The sequence below is a fragment of the Diceros bicornis genome, chromosome 12, assembly GCF_020826845.1.
Source record: "Diceros bicornis minor isolate mBicDic1 chromosome 12, mDicBic1.mat.cur, whole genome shotgun sequence".
NCBI classification, from domain to species: domain Eukaryota; kingdom Metazoa; phylum Chordata; class Mammalia; order Perissodactyla; family Rhinocerotidae; genus Diceros; species Diceros bicornis.
This window is the reverse complement of record NC_080751.1, coordinates 39,096,738-39,124,520: the sequence shown is the minus strand read 5'-3', so window position 1 is coordinate 39,124,520 and position 27,783 is coordinate 39,096,738. Positions and strand designations below refer to the sequence as shown.

General features: G+C 43.1%; 1 protein-coding gene across 2 annotated transcripts in view; it reads left to right on the top strand.

Moving 5' to 3' along the window:
- The window catches only part of PRKCE (protein kinase C epsilon), a 488,396-nt gene that overhangs the window by 377,812 nt on the left and 82,801 nt on the right, over positions 1 to 27,783 (top strand). For both annotated transcript variants that reach the window (XM_058551312.1, XM_058551311.1), the window contains one exon: positions 24,996 to 25,150. In XM_058551312.1, the coding sequence (XP_058407295.1) occupies positions 24,996 to 25,150 (155 nt within the window). The remainder of the gene's footprint in view (positions 1 to 24,995; positions 25,151 to 27,783) is intronic.

Here is a 27,783-nt window from a genome sequence, read left to right as displayed (position 1 = left end):
GGCAATAATTAGCGAATTTAGGTGTTTCCAGATTTTAGATCTTTTCCTCTTGAATTCCTATTCGTTAAGAGCTTTACTATACATTGTAAGTATCTCTTTAAAAATAAATATTGGGGTACCAGTCAAGCCTGGAGTTAGATTTTTGTCCTCATCACACCATTCTGCCAGTGGGTGGTGGCAGGGCTGAAATCACCTCCTCCCGTTCTTAAAGATAGCCTTCAAACTTTTGGGTTTTTTTAGTGGTGGAATTCATGGTTCTAATAATAATGAGAAATGGTTCTAGTAAGAGAAAACCCAAGTGTATAAAACAGATGAAACCACATCTGCTCTGACCAGGAGGTGGAACTTGGAGCTGTTATGATCACTATTGCTGCAGAGGAGATCACCTCGAGACTTGGAGGCTTAGCTGGTTGGTTCCAGCCCAGGGCAGTCAGATGGTGGCTTGAACAGTGGGGGTGGGAGGACTGAAGTAGCTGGGGGCTGACTGGGCGTCTTTCTCTCTTCATGGGGTCCCAGAGCCTCTCCATGTGGTCTTTCTGCGTGGACTGACTTGAGCTTCCTCACAGCATAGTAGCGTCAGTGCAGCCAGACTGCTTATGTGATGGCTGAAGACTTCCAGAGAGAATATCCAATGAACACTGCGGAAGCTGCATTGTGTGCTGTGAGTTAACCTCGAGAGTCACATAGCATCACTTCTGCCACAAAGGTCCACCCAGTTTCAAGGGCATGTGGAACGAGAAGCACTGTTGCAGCAATCTGAAAACACAGTCTTCTTCCCTCTCCATTCCTCCTGATACAGGACTCTTTAAAACATAGTTTATCAAGTTATTAGTATAAAGTGTCGGAAAGAGAGTGAGACTTAGGATAAGAAAAGAAGATTCTCTTTTCAAATTCTTCTTCTAATTTGCTGAATGACTCAACTCTACGACCTTGTGTTTTTGTTTTGCTTTGTTGTTTGGGTTTGGCTTTTTGACTCAAGCATTCAGGAGCTCAATTTGTTCCTTCACAAAAGTGGGGATTTGGATATAGCAACCCGGTCTCCCTGGCCAAGCTGTTGTGAGGATCAGAAGAGCAACCACTTGTGAAAAGATCTGAGTATAAATATCTCTGTTAGGACTGTTCCCGTGACTCTTCTTACTTACACCAGCCGAAAGAGAAAAGAGGCAAAATGCCACTCACCAGGCAATTGACCGATAAAATGCGAAAGTTAGCTTCAGACCTCAAGAGTTGCCTTCTAACCCAGTTCCCTATTCTCTGCCCCCTCTTTGCCCTCACATTTTGGTTTACAACAGCAAAATAATGGGCGAATTCATGCCTTTCTCAGCACTTTTCAGTCTGAGCTGAAAGGAACCTTAGCGACCATCTAGTTAAATTCCCGTGAGGTAAGTGGCCTGCCCCAGCTCCCGGGATGTTAGACAAGGCTGGAGGGAGGACCAGGGTTTGCAGCTTCTGCAGGGAGCAGGCGACTTTAGCTTTCTCTCCTGGCAGGACACAAGTGTCCTAGGCTAAGTGGCCTAGGGCAGGTCAGGACATGAGGTCAGCTGGCCATGCTGTCCATCCAGCCTCTAGAAAGCTGGAACAGGCCTGGCTGGGATCCAGAGGCTCATTGTGTGGAGATGGAATGAAATGTTTCCAAAGGAACTGGCTCACTGTTTAGGATGCTAAATATTTATTTGATCAAACCAAACTTCAGCTGAAAGAAGCCAAAGGATCTGAATTTTAAATCCCACAAACCAGGCTTGGAAGGAACAGGCAGTGGGAAGGGGAGGTGAGAGTTGTTTCTAGTCAGAAAATTGTGGTGAAGAGGTTAATGCAGGACATGGTCTACTTATCTTCTGGTGAGACAAAGGCTGGGCTGCCACCAAAGCAGGACAGACCCAGGTGCTTCCAGTTTTCCAGATGTTCCAAAAAGTTCACCAAATGCCATGGGTTCAGTCGCATTGAATGATCCTTTATTCTTTTACTTAAAATGACACTTTTAAATGAAATAGAATAGTATTAATGCTTATTTGCCTGCGCTTTGTTTTCCTTTGGCCAGTCAAGTTCTCTTCGGCAACTTCTTGGGTACCGTGGCCTCAGCCTATAGATCACTGACTCAACCAAGGTGAACCTTGTCACTCAGCTCCTTTAAGTAACTAGCGTAGCCGTAAGTGATTGGTCAGTCTTTACAGAGCGACTGACGCAGAATCTGATTCAGCAGAATTCATCTTCGAGACTATTGGGATTCATCTTGCGTTTGCAGGGATTAGTGAGTTTGCTAATGTTTCCAAGCATATGTGAGGGGCATTTCGTCATTTTGGTTACTCCCTACCATGCCTGTGCATCTTAACATTCTCCAAACCCAGTGTCTGGTTGGGGCCATCTGCTCGCCACTTGTAGTGTGCTCGTATAAGACGTTGAACATTTTAGAGATTAGCCAACAAGAGTGTTTCTTATTGCTAATTTGACATTTCCTTATTGCTTTATGTTCAAGGTCATGTATTTGCACTATTACCACATATATGGTAAAAATGAAAACCAAGCAAAATAAAAAACCTTAAAAGACTAAAGAAAAAAAAGCATCGAGGTAATTGAACATAAATTACTCTGTATTTTGTTAAAGATCGTCAGAGCATATTTTTGGCTTTGAATTGTGTTCTATTGAATGTTGGAAGAAGAGTAGTTTTGCTGTATATCTTTTGTCTAAAGAACAGACTATTTCAATTTAAGAATGTATTTTCAGACCCCGAGAACTGAGGTTAGCAAAATGAATGACTGAGGAAGCAAGTCCATGTATAATCACCACCAATAAGGGCAGACAGCCCTTCCCTTCTGTGAGCACTTCTTGGACAGTCCGAGAACCTGTACCACTTGAGACAAGACTCTGTCCAAGGTTTCATCTTACCTGTTGTGAATGAGACTTTGGGTGGGCAAAGCAGTGGAGGGTTAAATCTCAGAGCTCTACTGCCCCTAGGCGGCCCACATACACACCAAGTCAGAGCCGGCATCCAAAGAGAAGTGGGCAAGAGCAGAGAAGGCAAACGGTACCCACTCACATTAGCTGCACAAAGCAATCCTTCCCTCCAGTGCCGCTGAGTTACAGTGGGCCAGTGGGCACAGGGCTCCAGGAGAGTTCTATATGCTTATAAGATGCTCAACCTTGCTCACACTGAAGGTATCTGCGTCTGTGTGTCCATCCCAGTGACCCAAAGAATACTCTGTCTAGTCTTGTCAATCTTCTAATCAGATTTTTTTCTGTAATTGTGTCCTATTCCTTCTAATTCTATAATTTATTGAGTGTTGTTCTCTCTGCTTCTTTGTTATTCGCTGAGGACAATGTCCTAGAACAGTGGTTTCAGGCTGTTGATAGTAATGGACTCCCTCCTTAAAATGAAACCTGCAGATCAGCTCACTCTGTAAAATTATAAAAGTGGAATCTCCTTTTATTGAAGCAAGTTGGGAGACTTGGCTGCCTGGTGGCTGGCCTCCAATGCACCTCCTGTGGCATCCGTGATTCCTGGAGTAGAGTTTTAAATCCCTTCTTAGTTCCTGGGGGGAAATCAGGACTGGCAGTCAGAGTCTCCTGGAGATGAGCATCATGCTTGCCTTCCTGAGCACCCTTTCAGCATCTTGTTCTCATTCGTGCATAAACTAAATATTTCTTGCTCTCCTACGAGGTAGAAAGCACTGTGTCAGATGCTGGTGACGTGGAAATGAATAAGATAGACATGGCCCCTACCTTCTTGCTGAGGATAGGATTTTAGACTTTCAGGAGCAAAATCTGTCCCAGTGCATGGGCTAGTTTGCATGTTCTGGCAACAGGTCGTCCCTGGGGGTGCTCCCTGGGCAGATGTGTCTTACCCAATCTAGTCAGCCTCTCCTTGCAGAGCCTTCCCCTTAGGAAGCCATGAGAAGCCCAGCATGCCAAGAAAGTCCTGCTGTGATTCTTAACTGTCCTTGGAAATTAAGCTGGACACAAACTATGGAGACTAAGAGGTCACTAGGAAAGACGGACAGAATGATAGCTGAGGTTCTCTGCAATGTAATAACAGGGGCGGGCCCCGTGGCTTAGCAGTTAAGTGCACGCACTCCGCTACTGGCGGCCCGGGTTCGGATCCTGGGTGCGCACCGACACACCGCTTGTTGGGCCGTGCTGAGGCAGCATCCCACATACAGCAACTAGAAGGATGTGCAACTATGACATACAACTATCTACTGGGGCTTTGAGGAGAAAAAGGGAAAAAAGAAAAGGAGGAAGATTGGCAATAGATGTTAGTTCAGGGCCAGTCTTCCTCAGCAAAAAAAGAGGAGGACTGGCATGGATGTTAGCTCAGGGCTGATCTTCCTCACACACACACACACACACACACACACACACAAAAGAATGTAATAACATTCTCCCCACTTCACCACAGATATTCTTTTAACTAGGTGTTGAAGGATAAAAACTCAGCTTATTAATGTATGTTTTCCTGCATTTAAAACAATAGCACACAAATCTTGAAGCGTATCTCTCATTTTACGAAGTGCATTCTTAGAGATCACATCGGAAAGCAGAGTGGGGAAAAGCTGGTCATTTTTTCCTCTACAATCCCGTTGCTGAGTAGCTTGCAGTTAACTGCTTTTGCCACTAGAGGGTGACCATGGTTGCGAAGGTAGAGCTGAGAGGTTCAATATTGAACCAGAGGATATTGATGAAATAGCAACTGGTTATTATGTTTGATTGATCCAAGGCCAGAAAGAGCAGACTGAAGACCTCAAATACTTTAGGCTTAGCTAGGTGAGCGAATTTGTGATATTCTAGGAGAAGGAATTTTGGAGTCGCCCTCCCCTCCAGCACTGCAGTATATTTTTTTTATGACCAAGATCCTGAAGTTAAGCAGAAAAAAAGGGACCAAAAGTCAGGGGCAGCGCTGTGCTTTTCTTTTAAAAATAGATACATAGAAACATGTGTTTGTTTTTTCTTACTTGGTGTTTTTGTTTTACTTCTAAAATGAGAACAGCTGAAATAATTTCTGAATTGTACTGGGCTGTTGATCACAGACTCCCAGACAGTTTCTGTGGTCTGGGCCCTCAAAAACCCACCTGATGGGGGATGAAGCCCATCTTTGGAAAGAGCTATTTGAGGCTCTGTGAACTGTTTGTTTGTTTTCCCCTGCATTTGAAAATGGAAGCCAAGCATGCTCCCAGGACAGAGCATTCTGCGACTGTGACCATCTCGAAAGGGGCAGGAAAGGATTTGCACAGTGTTTTGCCAGACAAACCTCATCTACATTCTTTCTGCTGTAATAATCCTTACTAGGGACTCCTTTTCTGTCTAAATTGGAGTAGCATTTTTTTCTATCAAATTCCTGTGAGGTGAAAATTACTAAATAACTGGGAAGATAGTGGAGAATTAATTTCTGATGACTTTACAGAATCCTAGTTCCTCTCTGAGTCCCAAGAGTTGTTGACTATGAGATTATAATAAAATATAATAAAATGAGATTTTAGTCCTCAAATTCTTCATTTGCTAATTTTTGCTGTATATAAGAATGGCTAACTGCCTTTAAAATATAGTCTTATTCCTTTGACACCCAGAAATCATCTAAATATATTTACAAGTAAAGTTCACATGAATTTCAATTAATGGTGTGTTTCTTAATACTGACTAATCAACAACCTCAAATTAATTAGATTTCCTTGCACTCATGGTTTCTTTAAAAAGTGGTGTTAGATGATAATGGAAAGAACAGTCTTGGCAACAAATGCTTAAACCATAGCCCAAGGGATTTAGATTATCATCAGCAGCGTGCACCAGAAGCAAAGTCTTACTGAATGCTATCTCTTTTCTAGATTAGATAGAAAGAAGAATTAGGGAGCTACAAGGGAACATTTTCTAAGGCTGGTTATACTCTGATTTGGGTGTCAGTACAAACTGTGGGAATTGGGAAGTGCCTCATTGGTCTAAAACTGGTCTAAATCATTGGTTTAGCATGATAAACTACTATAGGAAGGCAGAGTTACAGTTAAAGAATTTTTTTCTAATTCTCTTGGGCTCTCTCTTTGGGCTACTTAGTATTATAGAATTTTTTTTTATTGAGGTAACATTAGTTTATAACATTATATAAATCTCAGGTGTACATCATTATAGTATAGTTTATAGAGTATTATAGAATTTTGCTACTTTATGCTCCCTTGTCTCTCTGCTTGTCTCAGTCCATGGCCTGTGGAATTTATCTCCCTTTGCATGTGATTGAGGGGGTGGGGACTTGGGGGGAGAGACGGCACTATGGTTGCTGATGGTGAGCTTACACTTTCTACAGATGTTGCTCTTCATTTTTAACCAGAGTGTAAAGGAGAAAGTGTTAACTTTCTAACTTGCAAGACCATGCTGTTAAGATATTTGACCATTGCACCTTCTTGCCCCTTCAAAATATTTTATTTAAATTCTTCCACACTTCAGAGCCATGATCATAGAGTGGATGATTATAATTCTCCAAGCTTCTTTTATTCAGACAGGTAAAAGAGTGGGGAGTTGATGTAATTCCTGGTTTATTTAAACCTAAAACCTACTAATAAGGAAAGAGAAAAGGAGGAAGCAACTGTTAAGACCTGCACCTTGCAAGAATGCTGTTTATTTAGTATCCAAGGGGCAGGGAATGTGTCCATGGGTGAACTAAGCCACTCCTCCAAGAATCTCAATGACAAACAATGTTTGGGTTTTGTCATGGTTTCTAATATACTCTCAAAATAGTCTATTTCCCAATAAGTGAAAACACACGTCATTTCATGCAAAGACTATCTCTGACTCCACCAGCAGACCATCCATCTTCTTGTCTGTTCAGTGGAGTGTCACAGTTGGAAAAAGAACACAGCCATTTGGGTAAATGGTTTGTTGTCCTTTCCCTCTGAATCGCCAAATATGATTTGTATGTGAGGACCACAGTTCAGAGAAGATCTGTTGTAACTCTATTTGGAAAAATTACTTTTCAGATTTTTGCAGAATCCCTTTTACCTTCCTATTCCAGAATTAGAGACTTCTGACAGGTCTTTGCTTTATCTTAATGATCCAGATCTGATGTCACTACAGGTCACGAACATATGCAGAAAAGAAAATTTAAATATTTTCCAACTGGAAAATTATCCTGAAATATCTTCATTATATTTCCAAGCCATACAGGATCACAGGTGCTTTGAGTCATGTTGCTGATTCCGGGAAAGTGTTTGCGCAAGTTGACAAAGTAGAACGGACCAGTTGATTCATGCTTTCGCTGATGGCATTTTCTCCTGGGAAGCTCAGGCACCCTTGCCTTATGCATATGGGGCTAGTGGAATGCTGCTGTTTAATTTGTCTTAAGTATTTCTTCTGAGACTATATTGCTCCCCGCCCCCACCAACCCTTTTGCAAAGATCCAGCAGCAGCTCTCCAGAGATTACTATTTCACAGACATTCCAAAGGGCTGGATGCTGATAGCTTAGCCGCCATTTTAACCTTGGCATTTCCCTTGAGAGAATGTAGTGGTAGCAGGCTGTGACCTAGAGGAAGGACATGGAAGTGGTAAGGGGCTTCCGGGGTCTGCAGGGAGATGAGATAGCCCCATACAATATCGGGTGAAGGGGAAGCATTTATAAACTTCCTTTCCTGTGTTTTGTTTTTCCCCCTCTGTTTCTGCCTAGCACGCCCATTTGAGTGCTGGCTTGGCTAAAGTCACCCCAAAGGAAATGTTGAAGTAATGAGAGTTACCTACCTTTATTTAGATCTTGCTTTCCTTCCCTTCCTTTCTTTTCCCCCAAATTTATGAATGGAAATAGATAAGTAGAGGTTGAATTGGCTAAGGCTGTGGGTTGCATCTCGATTTTCCAGTCTCTGGGAGAGGGGTCAGGGAACCATCTACTCCAATTAGAAATCATAGACTTATATTCATTTAACAACTCTATGTTACCCAGTACATTTTGTTCAAATAAATTGTGAAAATAAGTTATTTCTAGCGCTCAGGGCATAGTCTGTGAACTGATCTGTCTGTCTCTCTCATAAATTTTCCATTTGGACAATCAGAGCGAGGCAGAAGTTTCTTGCTGTGTTGTTAGGCTACAGGCAACTGTTGTCACTGGCTGACCCTGAGTTGTAAGTACGTGGGAACTTTGTCGAGGGCTTCACAGAGAGGAGGAGGAGAGTTAGTTCTGTGGTGAGGTCTGTCTTCGGGTTGGTGGGGAGCTCTTGCTAATTATTCTTTTGTCGGTGCTTCTGTTTTAACCAAGTTGACAGAGTTTTATCTTATCCAAACAGAGATACATAGCAAAATAAAACTAATTTGGGCAATTAGAATTGGTGGTAAATCTGAATTATATGGAATATGTTCAAAAAGATGACATTATGTTACTTTTGGGCATGGACAGGAATTAGAGCTGCTAACAAATCATTGCCAGGTAGAGCTTCCTCAAAACCTCCTATGATAAAAAGATAAGGGTCATTTTAATTAGCATATTTGCTAAACAGATGGGTGCTGTCGATGTGTAAAAATTTGTGTTCTTAAATTAGTTACAAATTTTTGTGCATTTGAATTGACTGTTAATTGGCCAAGCGATGCATTTCTTTATAAAGATAAATTTTCCATTTGCTCCTGTTCAAGATATCACAATGTCATATTTGAACAAATGCCAAATGGATGAAGTGCACTATGTGGTGAGACCTTGTCCATCAAAATAATTTGGTTCAAATTGTTTGGCTTCATGAGAAAAGAATGGTATTAAAGTGGTGGTTTAGAGCCCTGAGAAACAGCCTGAGATGGCCTCTGAGAAGCAGTTTCAGCCGTGCCTGGGAGACGGAGGTGAAGAAGACACCTGTCAGCCCAAGGCAGTGCGCTGTGTGCTCTGTTGAAGTCTTGCTGTCTCTTCTGCATGTTCAGTGCATATTCAGATTTAGGCCCAGCCTACATGGTACAAAATGAAATACCGAGTGTGATTTCAAGGGTAGACATGTCTTGAAGTTCTGAGAGAAAGATAAAGAATGAGCAGTTTACATGTTGGAGGCATGCTGCCTTGCATCTAGTAGATCCTCAAAAAATATCTGCCAGAAGTTGATTGGCATTTATGAAATTAACGCACCAACTTCCAGTGGGTTTAGCAGAGCCTGGAGGCCCAAAGTTGCAGGATTGCCCATCATTATAAAGCCCGTTCACTTCATAAGAGTTACTCAGCTCTCCTCCCACTTGGCAAACCGAGAATCTGACGCAAAGCAGGGGAACAGTAAAGTCATGTGAATCTGGAAATGTACCCCTTTTCCAGGCATTTTTTTTAGAGTTTCCTGGCATTGGATTGTTTGTAGGTCAGAATTGCAAGAGAATGCACATTTTTTACATAATACTGTGGTTGAAAGCAGGGTTTCCTCACCAGCTCACTGATTATTTCACTAAGTAAGGAATTAGTCAGAAGGCAATTGAAAAATCTTTTGTTTTCATTGTTCATGAGAGACTCTGGTCATTTGCTTGTACTTTGCATCATTGGTGGGTAGATTCCCCCTGTGAAATTCTTAAAAGGATGATGAATGCATATAAACCTTAGGTGGTCTGTGTCCAGGATGATGAGAAGTAATCTATTCGGGTGAACCACTTAAGTAATCAGCCATTTAATTTATGAGCATGCCTACTCTGTTAGGTCCAGGAAGGGATTCGGAAAGAGACCTAAGGGGCTGTTCTGGGAACCAAGACCATAAAACAGTGTTGAAGTGGGGTGTCTAGAGTAGTGATGCTCACCTGCCTTGGGAATTCAGATAGTCTTAGCTGAGCAGAACCAAAATTATATTAAATATATTGATAAATAAGTCTTATTAATCAGTCATTATTTATTGATTGACTATTATATGCAAGGTATAATTCCTGCTCTCAAGGACTGAGAAAGTCCTGTTGAAGAAGTAGGGTAGAAAAGTAACATGGAGTTAAAGAATCCCCTCTGCCTTAACAATGTGAGCCAATGGTATAAGGCTACAATGTACAAGATATGATTAATCATCACATAGTGGTTTAAGTGCTGCCATGAGTTCACAAGAGGAAGAGTTCTCTAAATGCTGCCTTCATTCCAAAGGCATCACCAAGAAGGAGAATAGGAAGTGTTTGATATGTGGAGAGGAGGAACTTGGAGCAGAGTTACCTGGATGGTTCAGAAGTGATCAAGAACAAGGAGTGGTTGCGATATGAAAAGAAATCAACTCAGGTAGGAAGTAGTGAGATAGGTTGAAATTTAGATTACCACTAGACTGGGGGAGGTTCTAACCTGAACTACGCACAGTGTGATCCCCTGGACTAGCAGCATTGCATCACCTGGGAGCTTGTTAGAAATGCAGAATCTTAGGTCCCAATCTAGACCTACAGACTCAGAATTTTGGGGTATGGGGTCCAGGAATCTGTGTTTTAAAAAAAGCGTCCAGTTAATTCTTATGCATGCTGACGCTTGAAAAGTGCTGTGACTGATAATGTGGGCTTTGTTCCAAGTGACAATGAAGACCCTTTGAAGCCTCTTGAGTGGAGAAGTGGCATGTTCTGTAGTGAGCTGACAAACCAGGGCATTTGGGACACTGTCATTTACATGGAAGCCTCTTCAGTGTTCTCTCTCACCTGCTGCTCACCACTTGCAAGACAAAATCGCTCCAAATTGCCGATCAGGTAACTGTTGAAGTTGAAGTCATATAACTGTTCTTTGGAGTGGTGTCTGAAGGCTGAGGGTAGGTCTTGTCTGGATAACGATGGTGTGGTATACATCTATGATATATTTCTGTAAATAGGGATTTTTTTTTAAGTGTGTGCTTTGCAAAAAATATTTAAATCAGTAACGATAACAAACAACTATATGGTGCTTTGTAATTTAAAACATAATAGTCATGCATATATGTTCTGACCATTTAAAAAATCAGTTCCCACTATTTTGAATCAGTTCATTTATCTGGCGTTTATCAAGAAATTCAGATTTCCACATTATAAAGTTAATATGGGCTTTTGTAAACCAGTAAACCTTTTTGATGGGAAAAATTTTCCAAAGTCTATCATTGTATAATCATTAATACCAATAGCATTACTGTTGTAATAATAAAATTAGCATATATTTTTAAGTCTTGATAAAAAAAGTTTTGAATACTATTTTAGTTTTACTTGGTGACTTTGGTATAAGAATGTCTTCAGGGCTATAAGAAGTTAGGACTGCTATTCCTAATTTTAATAGCCCCAGATTGGCAATTTTTTGTCAATTCTAGCAGTCACCTATACCATTTTTCCCCCATCTTATTGCTCTAATAAGCTAGGAAGAATGGAATTTTCTTAAGGTTAAAATCCTAACTTTAATTTTGCCTACGGTATCACAAAGCAGTCCTTGGCCCATGGACTTGAGAATGGTGTTAGCTTCTAACTGTGGTCCTTGGCCCATGGACATGAGATCTATCATGGATCACATGGGTCTTGGCACCAGTGTTTCCCTCCCCTACTCAGGGGACTTTTTTCCCCTTGCAGATCCACAGTGGTGGTCCAGATGATGGAGTTTGCCAGAAAGCCGACCACTGTATAAAAGATACAATGTTGTATTCACCTAGACTTTAGGTTGACTCTAGAGAGGGCCAAGGACCCCAGAGAGAAGAACAAATCCCTGTCATGTCCCTTCAAAAAGCAGCAGAGTTTGTGTCCTACAGGTGCAAGACCATCTCTATGAAGACAGCCTGAGCAGAGGCTTAATGTGCAGACCTGAACATGTAGTCTTGAACCATAGCCGCAAGCACCTTTATTTTATTTTATTTTATTTTTTTGTGTGTGAGGAAGATCAGCCCTGAGCTAACATCTGTGCTAATCCTCCTCTTTTTGCTGAGGAAGACCGGCTCTGAGCTAACATCTATTGCCAATCCTCCTCCTTTTTTTCCTCCAAAGCCCCAGTAGATAGTTGTATGTCATAGTTGCACATCCTTCTAGTTTCTGTATGTGGGACACGGCCTCAGCATGGCCCAACAAGCGGTGCGTCGGTGCGCTCCCGGGATCTGAACCCTGGCCGCCACTAGCGGAGCGCGCGCACCCAACCGCTAAGCCACGGGGCCGGCCCACACCTTTATTTTTGATGTATGAAATGTAAGCTCTATTTCAGCTCACATTGAGTGGAGAAGGGGCTGATGTCAGCTTTGTGGAATAATGCTGAGGGTGACTCCTGGTATAATGGAAAGAGCCCTGGCTTTGGGACAGACAGACCTGGGTTCAAATTCTGGCTGTACTACTTACCAGCTCTGTGGACTTGGGCAAGTCAAATAACTCCTCTGAGCCTTTATTTCCTCATGGAAAATGCAGATATTTATACCTGCTTTCAAGATTCTTGCATCAGTGGAAAAGTAGCTCATGCTTCACAGGTAGAAGGTGCTCAATAAATAGCCATTATTAATCTCTACTTGTTAGTGTCCTCACATTAGCCTTAGATTATAATTTCCTATGGAAAACAAAAGGGCCAAGATGGAGATGGTTTGCTTCAGCTAGGTCTCCTCACTGTTCCTTCAGTATACGAAATGCATTTCTATCTCTATACCTACATGGTTTTCCTGCACCTGGACTACCCAAACCCTACTCATTTTGACGCCCTTCTCCCTTTAAGTCCCAGCTCTTCCAAGGAGCCTTCCTTCATTATTTCTTCATCACAAATCCACAAACAATAAAATACCATCCTGTGGTGTTAACTCTGATTTCATTGGAGTTTCTCATTCCTCCAACTAGATTATAGCCTTTTTGAAAGCACTCTATAAATACAAATTAATTGACTGATTTGAAATTTGTCCCTCACCAAGCCATATGCAGCCACCGAAGGGAGGCTTGTGAATGAGAAATTAGAATATTTTCCTGAGCAATTTTTTTGGACCAGGTACCTACAATGAGGATAATCTATTATAATTTTCCATGAAGTAGCTACTATCAGATCTCGATTTTACAGATGGGGAAACCAACACCTCTGTTTGTCCAAGTTCACACAGCCAGTAAGTAGCCGAGCTAGGATTCAAACACAGGCAGTCAAGGTCCAGAGGCTGAGTTTGAACCACTGCACCATGCAGGTGAGGATGTGGATGGAGAAAGCTATCAGAACATGTGAAAATACCCACTGACAGAGTACCACCAACAGGAGTTGACTAGAGTCAAGTCATGACTATTTCAGTTGATGTTCTCAAGCTCCCGGGTCTTTTTTCTCGTTTGTGGCATTAACAAGTCTGTTTAGATAATGGATTTCTACATTTAGAGAAACCAGCCTCCTATCCAAATTGTCGGCCCCCAGTCCATATCAGAGCTGCAACTCAGTCCTGCAAGTCGCACTTGCTATGTCTGTATCACCACCTTCCCAGGTCATTAAGAACAAAGGTTTGAGAACAGATTAAACACGGGCTGTTGTGTTCTTCTCCTACAAGCACCTGCTATAATGCCTGCTCAACGCAGACTGTATGGTGTTGACTGGAGTCTGTGCTTATAGATTTTTAAAAAACAACCCATGCGGAAATCCAGCACCTTCTTACAATAGCACAACTGTGGTTAAACAGTTCTTTGGAGAGGACCCTGTACTATTACACCAAATATTTATAAGTTTATCTCACTGCACTGCTCGGCATTCAGAGTAAACCTGGGCGGAAGTATGGAGATCAAAGAATTTAATAATCAAAAAACCTCCTTTCATGCTCTGTCATCAAATGAAAGTATTAGTGAAGTGGTATGGAAATCCTCTTCAGCATGCCTGCAACCACCAGCCATGCCACTTAAGATTTAAAACAATGTGATCAAGTGTTCAGAATCCACAGGATTGAGTTGTATGCATACGTTAGTGTATTATTTCCAAGTTGCCAATTTCCCCCAGATTAGCACATTTTCATTTCGGCTTTATTAAAGGAGTCAGAACATGAAAGGGGATTTAGCACAGTGGAGATGTTAACCACACTTTCTTGCCATCATGGAGTGGTTTATTTGCTTCAGGGCAGCCATGCATATGAATCCAACAATGTGTCTATAGAACTAAAAGTCAAGCCAAGTGGGATTGATAGAAAGGAAAAGACAAGAAATACAATTATGTAGTGAAACTATAGCTCTCTAGCCAGGGGTGGGAATTGATTTCATATGGCCCTACAGTTGCAAAAACACAATACAGCATAGTATCAACTGCACAGCGAGTGCTTTATTATGGTGTTACTAGAGTGGCTTGGATGAGCCCAGCGTGGTGTTAAAGCATTGTAGGGATGCAGCCAGATGCAGGAGACATGGCCCTGGTCACTCCAGGACATGCCTCTGTTGTAGAAAGCTATGGTTTTCTTGAGAGTGCACTTTGTCTACCATAGTGTTGGCATAGAGGAAGGCTAGAAACCACTCATTCAAGAATTTACACTCAGTTGCTTTACCAACACATGAAACTCGCACAAAAAGATGCAGAACAAAATGCAATGGAATCACCAAATCTTGATGTTAGCGGGCACCTCAGCAGTTGCCTATTCCAGTGGTTCTCAAACCTCACTGATCATTATTAGAGCTACCTGGGGAATCTAAATCTAAATGGACGTTCCCAGCGCCCATCCCAGAGTTAGAAGCTCCGATAGAGGGACCTGGAAATTTGTATACTTTAAATTGTTCCCAGAGGATTCTGCTGCTCAGCCAACTCATCTGGTCTATTCCCTCAATGAACAAAGAGGGTTTCTGTTAACAACTCTGCAAAGTGGTTATCCAGCGAGGCTTGCATCCTCCTGTTAGAAGGAACTCACTGCAGAGCAAGGCAGCAGAATCTAATGGTCGACAGAGGGATGGAGTTCTTAGAAGTCTTTCCTAGGCTGTAATAAAAGGGGCCTCACTGTATCTTCTACCCATTGGTCTTAGTTGGGTCCTCTGCAGTAACAGATTGAATTTACCAACATGGCAATCCTTTAATTGATTACCAACATGGCAATCCTTCAAATGTTTCAAGAGAGTTTCTCTTCAGTTTGCCCCTTTGTTTGATAGCTAATTCATTTGTTCAGTCATTCATTCAGTTCAGACTGTCAGCATCCTCTGAGTGGATTTATTGAGGTCGACCATTGCCACTTCCTACAGCTGCTCCTCGTAGGTCCCAACTTCTCCCCCCCCCCTCCTGTTTGCCTTCCTCTGGATGAACTCTAGTTTGTTACTGTCAAACATGGTGCCCAGAATCGGACACCACACTGACCGTGTGGTCTGACCAGCAAAGTCCAACAGGAGCTACAGAAGCAGTTGCTACCTTTGTCTTGCTTCTACTAAAGCATTCTGTGAGAATAACCAAGGGCCCAAACTGGTGCAGACAGAAAGCTCCTTAGCAGATCAGGAAGGGAAAAGGTCAGTGTTGGCTGAACTTACCAGGCATGAGCCGGGTCCTAGAGAATGGGTAAACTTTAGAATAGAAGAGAGGTGCCATCCTTTCAGTATTCCAAGTGGAGAAATTAAGTTTCATTGGACACCCAGATAATTGCTGCTCAGGCCACAGTGTGCATGTATTATCTGGTCTGCAGGCTAAACAGAGGCTCTCACCATGTCATTGCTCCCTGTGTGTAGGATCAGCTCTGACTGCTACACCGCGCCAGGGGAATGAGGGGGCATCTTTTCTTTCTTTGTATTGTGTGATCAACCTAACATTTCATCTAAGCAGGTTATGTTTCCTTCCCACAATTGAAGGGAAACTTTGATGTATCTTCTCTATTTAGGGTCAGCTACCTGGTATTTGCTTATCTTTAAAACTCTCAGAAGAACTTCACATATTCTTTGGAAAGAAAAGAAAAGAACTATTGTGACATTGACAGCTTGTTGTAAAGTGAACAATTCAGTTAACTGGTCAGTTGTTTTATATATACAAGATTGAGAAAAAGTTTCCTTGATTGCTTTTCACTGAATAGACTGGTCATGTTAACATCAATGTGGGTACATTCTAATGCCCTGATTGGTTAGCAGGATGTCTTTCTAAACAGAGTTAAACAAGTAAGCAAAGAAACGAAAAACGAAGAGAAAAGAGAAATAGCAATAGCATCAGCAGCAGCAGCAATAACATGGTTCAAGGATTGACTTAACCCAGGACCGCAGGCTTTCTTTACAATAGTAGGTATGTGAGCCCCCTGGAAATCATACCTCAAGTATGACCTCTGTAGGTGCTTCTTTTTGTGTTGGGTACAGGAAATAATAAAGTGACATCTGAGTTTCTGGAATTAGGGTAGCAGCTACATGGGCTGCTTCAATTCTGTGTGAAGTCCATCTCTAGCATCTGAGCTGGAGACCAGAGAGACTCATTTAGTTCTTTTTTACTGAGCTACACATGCACTGAACCTAGACTAGATGGGGATACACAAGAAAGGGGCATCCTGAGCCCCATGTATTGGGTACTTACATCCTGGTGAGGACACAGGAAGGCGTACGCGTGGGAAACCAGCAGAGTTTGATGCAGTCACACACTGGATTGGAAGGAACAGCCTGAGCTCATGAGAAGAGCATTGGTAAAGGACAAGACTATCCACATGGGCCTTGGCTGGGTTGGGGAAATGGGATTAGAACAAGAATACTTCTATTCCTATCCTTAAAAACACTTGCAAGGAATATCCCATAGGTCCTTAACTTTGACTTCAAACAGCTGACTACTGGTGAAAATTGGTATCAGTGAGCAGCTGATGTTTTCTGTCTGTTTAAATTATCTCTTGGTATCATCAAAGACAAATTTGACCTATGTCGTCATCTTGCCAGAACAGGCAGACCAGATTCTAGGTGGGCAACAGGCACACCAGAGCATGAAACCTCTGCAAAATGACCAGGCTGCTACGTTGGGCAGATGAGTGAGGGGCAAGGTTCCTGATGCCTCACTGCCCTCCTGGAGTCCGGGTCAACAGGCAAGGACAGAGGATGGTAGCCAGATGCCACACCCCAGAAGTGACACTTGATGGAGAAAGCAGCCAGTGGGTGAAACCTGGAGAAAGTCAGGTACTGTGAGGTGATGCTGAGGTACCAGACATTGATAAATGATGCAATGGAATAAGAGAAAGAGCCTCAGCAAAACCACACCACTATACTTTTCATTGGCCATGTTCCCCATCTAAACCCTCTTAATTCTGTTTTCAAAGAGGTAACCAACGACAAGCCATTATTCCTACTTAACTTTAGATGCTGCTTTTATTCATGGCAGGAGATCAGTCTGGTGGTGAGCATTATCAAGATGTAGCCTATTTGGGGGCTCTTCCATTTGTACTGTCATATCATGTGATAGAAACTTCTTTTTCATAAGATATTGATGATCCCTACAAAAGAAAAGTGTTCTCTGATGTGTTGAACCAAAACTCTCCCCATTTCCCCTGGCTCTAACACACAGATGAAAGGTGCGGTGGGGGGTGGAGGGGCAGGTTGGCAATAACTTGAAGTTGTTCCCTGGGCTAAGTGCAGCTCTAATTAGAGGCAGAATGTGTTTATTTGAGCTTTATTGGTGAGTCAGTTTGGTACAGCTTTAGGTCACTTTAAACTTGGGGCAGCCTGTGTAAGTCAAATGATCATAGTTTTAAGCAACTGGAAACAAATATCAGACGTACATGAGTCAAGTTTATACCTTCTCAACGAGCAGACTGTCATGTGGAATTTTTACCATTTAGATAATTCTGATTAGGTTAAGGCTTTCCCACAAGAAGCTAATCATCTCCCCTTTTACCCAAGTAGGGTGGACTCGACCCTTTATAGCTTGCAGAAGATCATTATAAGAAACAGCCATGTGAAAACCCATTCTGTATTTCCCAAACTATTATTAGTGTTGATGGCATTGGCCATTGCTATAGAAATCTTGTTGAGATAAATCTGAGTTTGGGGAAAGACCACAAGGTCATTAAATTTGAGTAAGGCCTTGAACAATAGGAGGTGGAAGGAGGAGAAGGCCTATTAGAAGAAAGGCTGAATGTGTGGAAATGATTTTTTTAAACAACATTATTCAAGTGATTATTATTGTTGTTGTTATTGCATAGGAAAATTTACACCACTAATCATAATTATTATTCAAATGAGACTCTCTTTCTCTATTAGTTGACAAGTGAGTCTCCAGTAAGAAGAAAGATCCTTTCTTTTTATTATTTATACCTCCCTTTCAACAATAGGTAGTCAACAGGTCTGTGACACCAATTAAACGAGGCTCTGCCTATAGTCAGTATATGGGATGTTTGCCTAAGAGCTGGAAGGTCTCACTCATTATTGACTGTTTTTAGTTGCTGTGATGATGGCTGTGCTTTCTTTGTGGGGAAATTTCTACTTTCCCCACAAAGTGGGGAATAAAATTGATTTGGTTTAGTTTCCCAAAGTGGTTGGATCTTTCCTTTGGTTCTACCAAGGAAGTGTAAGAGAGGTGGGAGGGTTACTTGTTGTTCTTCAAAAATAATGAAGCATTTAGGACAGTGGAAAACAGGGAAGAGAGGGGATAGCGTCAGGTTACCTTCTTCCAATCCATCTTGAACTCTGCTTCTGGAATAGTTGTTCTTAAAATCAGCTTTAATTATGCCGTTTTATAACTCAAAAGATTTCTAGGATTCTTTACATCCCGCCTGTGTTTTCAGAACCACCTTCCTGCTGCCCCACCACCCAATCTGTCTTCTTCCTATTTATATCCCAAGCATATGCACTGTTTCCTAGATAGCAGTTTTTTTCACTGGCTCACTCCTGCCCTCCTAATACCCACATGCAATGTCCATTTTTGCTTACCCCTGTCCTTTGGGGCTGTGCTTCTGACCTCTCCAGGCCTTCTCCTCCTCCCACCTCCCATGGTTCAAGCCCTTACTCAAGTGAGATCTTTCCCCTAATTCAGATTTGTCTCAACCACATTCCTATAGCAATGGCCAGGTCCATCAATACCAGGTGTATTATGGAAAATAAAATATAGAAAAGGTTTTCCTATGACTATTTCTTATAATCATCTTCTATAAATTCTAAAGCCTAGAAGACAAACAACAATTCTCCATGATGGCTAAGAAGATGATGACCCAGATACATAGGTTTCACAAACTGATCTGATACAGGAGCTTTAGCACATAATGTTAGAGCATTTTGTGTTGCTTTCCATGGTTTCCTGTGTTCAATTCCTAGCTCCCGGAAACCAAAGCCATAGCTTATGTCATCTTCCATGTCCCCCAAGCAGCTACCCCAGGGCTGGGCACCCAGGAAAGACCTATTGAATTGATAGGTTAAATGATGTAGACTTGGAGGGGAAAAGGAGATGTTACAAGGTGTGAAGTGAGGACCCACGATTCCCTTCGATGTTACATTGGAGAAATCATTCATCCTGTCACTAGCACATCAAAAGCGGGCTGTTCCAAGTCCAGTCTTTTGTTGGGCACTCATGTGAAACTGATTCAAAAGTGATAGAATCTTTGCAAATATAAACAGCTAACAAGTGATGGAGAATGTGTGTCCAAACAAACTCAATTGGCAGGACATGCAGTGCTGCAGAGAGGAAGCCTCTGGCTATCCATCACACCTTGAAGGATGAACAGGGAGGGCCTAGTTTTCCTTTCAAAGACAGGAAAGGTTAGCGCTCTGGGAAAATGGAGCCCAATGGGAATTTCAAACACATGGTGTGGCCCTTCCAGCTTGTAGGTCATTATTAACTATTCTTACCCTAAATGGCCATGACATATAATCTCTTTCCTAATTTTATTATTTTACTTGCTATCACAAGACCATAACTTGTTAGATATTCAGGTGAGATTAAGGGAGGAGGAGATGGAATAAGGCTTTTAAAATCTTTGATTACCTCAGAAAACATATTTGCTTACTTTACCAGGAAGTTGGTTTTTTGTTTTGTTTTGTTTTCGACTCATGCCAAGAGGGGATTAGTGAGTAGCCGCTGGGTTTGCCAGCTTTCTTTTGATTTCAGTTTATGTAATTAAGCAGTTCCCAGAATGACTTGAAATTCTCACTCTGCATCAAAACATGCTTCTCAAATGTGTTAGGTGTGGAGGTCAGAAGCAGTCCAGACGCACTGAATGGAGGGAGGGGAAGTGAAAAACTTAGCTTGCTTTAAAATGTCCTTAACTATGTAAAACGGGTTGATCATGCTTTGCGGCCACGCACATTGAGCTGTACTGAGTAGAAAGCAGGTTAAAACTGACGTTCAAAATGGGCTTAAGTTAGAATAACTCAAAATGACGTTAACATTAGAAATAACATGGGGAAACCGACTCTGGTTTACTATTGAATTTCCAGCAACTAGAGCCTCAACCACGCTGGGGGTTCATGCGTTTGGCAAAGACATACTAGGAACTCACTGGGTGCCAGGCTCAGTTCTTGTTGCTGGGGTATGATAAGGACTTAAACCAACAAAAATCCCTCCCTCATGCTGCTCCGTGGAGTGAATGTTGAATAAGCAGATTTTTATTGAGTGCCTCCTTAGGTATGGAGTTCAGTGCTAGTGGTGATGAGAGTTGCTAGGAAGAATAAGGTGTGTTCCTCAAGGAGCTGGCCGTCTCACTGGGACGTGAAGACATCTGTCCACAGAGCAAGAGAACTGTTCACAGCTGTAACTGAATACCGGCTGCTGATACCGTCAGACCCCCTGAGGGTGGAATGGTCCAGTGGGCACCCATCTCCAGATTCCACAGGCAGGGGGCAGGCTCATGGCAGCAGGCTGACTTGTCTTTAACTCCGTAACAGTAAGAATTTGCCGATACAAATATCAGAGCACTCTTTGGTTCCGTTTCTCTCTAATAGGCCCCTAACGTTTTTCAGTTCTCCTTCCCACAAAATGATTATTTTTAAAGGGAATTATAGCAGCTTTTCTGTTGGGGTTAGGCTAATTCGCTTACAAACCAACAGGGCAAAATTACCGACAGTTCCTGCCCTCATGAAGTGTACAGTCTACTAGGGGAGAAAGATGTAAATCAGTTACACAAATAAAACCTCCACTGTGCTGAATGCTACACTGGAGAGCATAGCACGCAATAGGGGGATTTGATCTTGTCTGAGAAGTCAGGGACAGCTTCCTAGAAGAAAAGATGGCTACACTGAAATCTGAAGGATGAGGAGGGATTAACTAGGTAAAAGGAGAGGGGAAAACATTCCAGGGAGCGGGAACAGCATGAGCAAAGGCTCTGTGGCAGGAGGGAGTTTGCTGTTGGGGCAGAGGGAACAAGGGACAGCTGGAAGGGAGATGACTCAGAAGAGGTAGATAGGGATGGACCATACAGACTGTGAGTCATATTAAGGAGTTTTCTATTTACACCAAGAGTAACAGGAAGCCTTTAAAAGAATAATCAGTAGAATGAGGGGAGGAAGGAGGATGGGTGATAATCAGATTTTCATTTCAGGAGGGTAACTCTGCCTATAGTGTGATCTGCGTTTGGTGGGGGGACTGGAGTCAATTTAGGGAGCATTAGTACTTGCAAGAATCTAGACAAGAGATGATAGGGCCAGAATGGTGGCTATGATGGTGTCGGCGACAGAAAGAAGCAGACAAATGTAACAGATACAAAGGTATTAAGTACAAAGGTACAATAGGTCAGAGAAACAGGGCTTGTTGATGGATGTCAGGGATGAGGGAGAGGGAGGTATTAAGAAAGACTTTCAGGTTTCTGACTTCTACAGTTGGCTGAATGGTGAAGCCCTGCCCTGAGATAGGCACCCTGGACGAGGACCAGTTTGCTGGGGGAAGATTGTGAAGTCAGTCTTGGACATGTTGGAGTTGAGTGCCTTTGGGGCCTCCAGAGGGAGATATCAGAAACACAGCTGGATGAATGGGTCTGCAGCTTGGAGGAGAGGTCTAGGATGGAGGTAGAGGTTTGTGAGTCATCCAAGTCGAGGTGCATTAGACGTTGTGGGTGTGGATGAAATCACTCATCGAGTATAACACAAGGAAAGGAGACGGCCTTGAACCCAGCCCCGTGGGATTCCAACACCTAATGGCTGGAGGCGGAGAAAGCCTATAAGAGGAGGCAGAAACAAGCCTGCCAGAAACCATGGGAGAAAACCAGCCTGAAAGCCAAGGGAAGCAAGTGTTTGTTGGAAGAGGAGGTGATGAGGGAATAATGCAGCTGAAAGGGCCAGAAAAATAAAGACTTGATAATGATAATAATAACAGCTATAATACTGTCAATAGCAATAGTAATAGGCAATCTTTATGGAACCAGGAATTTTAACCTAGAATTTAATCCTCTTAAGAAATCTGTAAGTGGGGCCGGCCCAGTGGTACAGCAATTAAGTGCATGCACTCTGCTTCAGCGGCCGGGGTTCGGATCCTGGGCACGCACCGACGCACTGCTTGTCAAGCCATGCTGTGGCAGCGTCCCATATAAAATAGAGGAAGATGGGCACAGATGTTGGCTCAGGGCTAATCTTCCTCACATGCAAATAAAAAGAAGTCTGTAAGGCAGGTCCTATTATCATCCTCCTTTTTACAGATGAGAAAACTGAGCACAGAGAGATGAAGTCATTTGTCTGAGGTCACACAACCAGTAAATGAGGAAGTTGGGGTGGAAGCTCTTCTTTCTCACCCCACAGCCCCTGGCCTTAAATGCTGTGTGTCCAGTGTTGGAGAATTAGGTTAGGGTAGGGGAGTGGGAATGGGATATTTTTCCTCTTTAGAGATTTGGATTCTTTAAAACACAGCCAAGGAAATACTCCATTGTAGCTAAAGCCCAAGTCCAAGTTGGTGGCCATGGAATGGCATTGCCGTGGTTGTTCCCGATGGTGTGGTTCAGCTAGATCAGGGCAGTGTGGAATGCCATACTTGCCATGTGAAAAGCTTGCCCCAAGTGCTCTGGGGCAGTGGTTCTCAAAGTGGGGTCCCCGGACCAGCAGCATCAACATCATTTGGGAACTTGTTAGAGACACAGATTCTCAGGCTCCACCCCAAATCTCCTGAATCAGAAACTCTGGGCCGGAGGCCCAGGGATCCATGTTCTAACAAGCTGATGTGTGATTCTGATGTGCAAGTTTGAGATCCCATGTTCTTGGGGGATCCTTGAAAAGAAAAAAAAGAATACTTGAATAATGTATAATCCATATATCTCACAGATGCAAAACACTTTGGCAGAAACTAGGTGGAAGAGAGTCAGTGGTTCTCAACCAGGCTGCACATTGGGATCACGTGGGGAGCTTTGAAAACTATTGATGCCTGAGTACCACCCTCAGAAATTTTGATTTCATTGGGCTGGGGTTGGCCTGAGCATTCGATTTTAGCAATGAGGATTTGAATGGGGAATGGATGATTGAATGAATGGGCGGCAAAGCAGCCTATGTACTTCTGAGTACAAAATTGTACTCTGGGCAGAAAATGAGGCAGGCCTTAAGGGGAAGGGCAAGGCAAATGGAAGAGGAGCTAGACCTTAGGCCATCTGTGAATACCAGTAAAGCTCGAATAATTCTAGAGATTGTGGTGAGGAAGAACGTGGTCTGAATTCATAACAATTCTTAACGATGGACTTAGTTTCAGAGATGCCAATGATAAAGTAGATACACTATCAGGACTGCTTCATGAGTAAAGAACTATCATCATGGTGTTTACTTAGTCCAAATGGAAATGGTCCTACTAATTTTGGTTGAAAACCATATGCTAACATCCTCCTGGAAGCTTCACTTAGACTATATCTATATGTTAAGAGTGTACTCTGCTCCCCTGGCCTCTTACACATCACTGTTTCCCCTTTGCTCTATGAACCTTCCTCCCCAGTTGACCTGTCCCTAACCATTCTCACTCTGTTCCAACATCCTCTGCCTCCTTTTTCTTCTCTCAGGGCCTGGCCCCCTCTAGAATCTTCCATGGCCCTCCAGTTCAGAGAGCTCCCCTTTCTCCTAATCCTTCCAGCACACAGTGTCTTTAAGGCACTCTGCTCTTATTTTGTTTCCATCCTTCGGCCCATTTCCCATCTCTGCCCCTGGATTGTAAGCCCCCAAAGGACAGTGAGGGTTTATGATTCTTTGTGTCCTGCCTAACACAGCATCCCACAGTCTACTTAGAAAATAGTAGTCAAGAAACTGTGCAAAAGTGAATTTCAGTCCATCTTCTTCCCCCATTATCATGGATTGCAGATAAGAAGTTCCTGCTTTCAATGGGATGTAACTACGGTTTGGCCATTCTGAAGGCTGCCTTGAGGACAAAATCCATGGGAAGCATGCCAAGGTGGGAATCCCAGAAGGAGCATCCTCCAGAGTGAAAAGTGGCCCTCACAGGAAGGGGATCTCACAGTCTCGTTAGTCCATGTTACTTGGTATTAGTTTCCTAGGACTGCCTTAACAAATTACCACAAACTTCTTGGCTTAAAACAATAGAAATCTACTCTCTCACAGTTCTCGAGGCCAAAAGTCTGAAACCAGTGTCACTGGGCCAAAATCAAGATGTCGGCTGGGCTGTGCTTCCTTCAGAGGCTCTAGGGGAGAGTCCTTCCTTGACTCTTCCGGCCTCTGGTGGCCGCCACATCCTTTGGCTTGTGGCCACATCACTCCAATCTCTGCCTCTATGGTCACATTGCCTTCTCCTCCTCTCTCAAATCTCCTTCTGTCTCCCTCATATAAGGACATTTGTATCTGCATTTAAGGCCCACCAGTGATCCAGAATAATCTCTCCATCTCAGGATCCTTAATTAATCACATTTGCGAAGTCCTTTCTTTGCCATCTGGGGTAACATTCACACATTAAGGGATTAGGACATGGATATGTTTTGGGGAGGCCATTATACAACCTACCACATATAAAAGGTGACTGGAACCTCCAAAGGGACAGAGATTTGTCCAAGGCCACACTTCAAGGCTGTGACAGAAATCAGACAAAGACCCAGGTCTCCTTTCTGTCAATTTTGGGCTTCTTTCACTGGACCAAGCTAATGCCCATAAAAGTAAGCCAGAGAGATTTTAAAATAACACCTCATACCCTGATTCGTGGGCTGTGTTTATTCATCTTCTCTCTGGATTGCCGTGCTACCAGGATTCATCCACCTTTGCACCTTCTTCCCCCTCGAGTCCCGGTTCTGTTATGTTGGGCTCACAGTACACTGGTCTGTGTGGGCAGCTGCGGTGAAATCAGCTACACGGCATTTTCTCCTCTCCTTTCAGGACCGCCTCTTTTTCGTCATGGAGTATGTAAATGGCGGAGACCTCATGTTCCAGATTCAGCGCTCCCGAAAATTCGATGAACCTCGTTCCCGGTTCTACGCTGCAGAGGTTACGTCAGCCCTCATGTTCCTCCACCAACATGGAGTCATCTACAGGTAGCTCTTCTCTCTTCCTCTCTTTCGTGAAAGTGAAAAAATAAAGAATTCTCCAGACACTTGAACTGACTTTGGCTCCTGCCCAACTGGTCTCTTAGCAACCGCTTTAGATTAGTTGTTTGTTCCAACTTGCTTACAGAGGACTTTTTTGGGGGCTGTTTATCACTGTGAATGTTAATATTTGAATAGCCCCAGGAGATCTGACCAATGTTTGTGCCAGTTTTGATTGAAAGCCCAAGCACGACATTTTAAAGTCTTGGCGCCGCGAGACCTTGGGGTGACCTTCATTTCTCTCTCTCCCCACCCTCTTCCTTCAACATCAGGGCATTCTCTTTACTTTTTCCTTCTGTGCCATGAACTTCCTCCCCTTCCCAACCTCTTGCCACTTCCTGAGTTTGTTTGGCTTAGTTGTCTCCAGCAGATAGAATCAGAGAAAGAGGAGTTGCTTGGGGGTCTCAGGGTTTATGATCTGGGGGGTGGAGGGGAAGAGAACTAGACAATATCCAGCAGGAAGTGACTCTTTGCAGATCATCCAGTCCCTTATTACTGCCCTGTCCCGCTTCCAAGAAAACATAGAACACACACACACACACACATACACACACACACACACACACACAAATTTTCCAGTAAGGGAGCAGAACTATTTACGCAGGCTCTTCTGTGAGGTCAGGAATTCTGGGAGGAGTAAATATTTATAATTAGCAACAAAAACACTAAAGTTCCTTAAGGTTTTTTCAATGACGGTCAATTTCTTTACTTGGTTTTTGCTTCCTCTTCTTTTTTTTTTTGAATTGGGTAGAAGAATAGCCGGCTTGGTTCAACCCAGAGCTTAGTCACTCAACAGAACTTCACTGACCTGCTCCTGGGAGCAGTGCCCTGCCTAAATATTCCTCAACTGCTTCTGACCAGCACCCACCCCAGGCTTCTCTTCCTGCTGCCATCTCTTAGCTTCCTAAAGTATGTGTCTCTCTGCTCAAAAATAGTCAGTGGCTCCCTATGGCCTGCGTAAGAAAGCCCATACTTTTTAGCCTGCTATTCATAGTCCTCCATATGGTGAGTTCATGTATTTGTTTCCTCTTGCTGTGTAACAAACTACCACAAACTTAGCGGTTTAAAACAATACCCACTTATTATCTCACAGTTCCCATGGGTCAGGAGTCCAGGCACAGTGTACCGGGACCCTCTGCTCAGGGTCTCTCTGCTGTGATCAAGATGTCAGCCAGCCTGCATTCTTGTCTGAAGTTTGAGGTCCTCTTCTAAGCTCCGTAGCTGTGGGCAGAATTCATTTCCTTGCATCTATAGGATGAATGTGGCTTGTTTCTTCAAGGCCAGCAAGAGAGAAAGTCTTCCTTCTTTGAGGCTCTAACTTCAGAGAAGGTCTGGACCCTCTTTTAAATGGATGACTTGAATAGATCAGGCCTACCCAGGATAATCTCCCTTTTGTTTAACTCAAAGTCAAATGATTGGGGACCTTAATTATATCTGAAAAATCCCTTTGCCTTTGCCTGTATGTCACACAATCACGATAGTGATATTATATCACCTTTTCCACATTCTTTTGGTTTGAGGTAAGTCACAGTTTCCACCATACTCAATGGGAGGGGATTATGGGATTATACTACACGGCAACTCATTGGGGGTCACCCTAGGTTGTGTCTGCTACAGCCCAATACACCTTTCTCTCCTCACTTCCCACAACATCTTGTTTTGAACCCACCAACTTTCTTAGCTTTCCTCAAACTCACCTGCCAATTCCCAACTTTCCTGTGTTTATGCTTCTCCTCTCCACCCCGAAGCCTCATGCCATACTGCCTGCTTGTGTGAAGCCTGGTCCTACCAGCTAGAGTCTCTCCATCCCTAACACTTTCATTTGCAATTTGGGAATGAACTGCACTTTGAGGCTTTCATTGCTGCACCTACCACTATTCGCCTTCTGTTAGGGTTAGCCCTAGATGTGGATCCTTAACTAAGTTGCAAACTCTGTTTTTTTTTTGCTGAGGAAGAGTCACCATGGGCTAACATCTGTTGCCAATCTGCCTCTTTTTTTTGCTTGAGGAAGATTACCCTTGAGCTAACATCTGTGCCAATTTTCCTCCACTCTGTATGTGGGTCACCGCCACAGCACGGCCCTCAATGAGTGGTGTAAGTCTGTGCCTGGGATCTGAACCCACGAACCCGGGCCACCAAAGCAGACCGCACAGAACTTGGACCACTTGGCCGTGGGCCCGGCCCTTGCAAACTCTTTTAAGGGCCATTTCTTCTATTTTTCTTTTTAACTCCTCAATCTTCTTTTCTTATTTTACATGCTCTTCTTGTCTTCCACGTAGTAAGTAGTCAACAAATGACCACTGACTTCAATTAGTTTAAAAACCTAATCTCTGCCCCCAAAGCAGCTTACAAACTAGTTGGAGCTACAGGAGTTAGAGATGTGAAAAGGTCACCCTTCTACAAGGCAGTGCATCATTGGGTACCAATGACAAGAGGAAGAATTGTCCTTCCTTGAGATGTCATCCCCATTCCATCCGTATTTGAGTGGGTATAATCATCCATAGTTTGCTAGCCGGGATTCAGAGACTCATCTTAAATAATTTGCCCGAGACCGCACTTGGTAAGTGACAGACTTAGGAAGT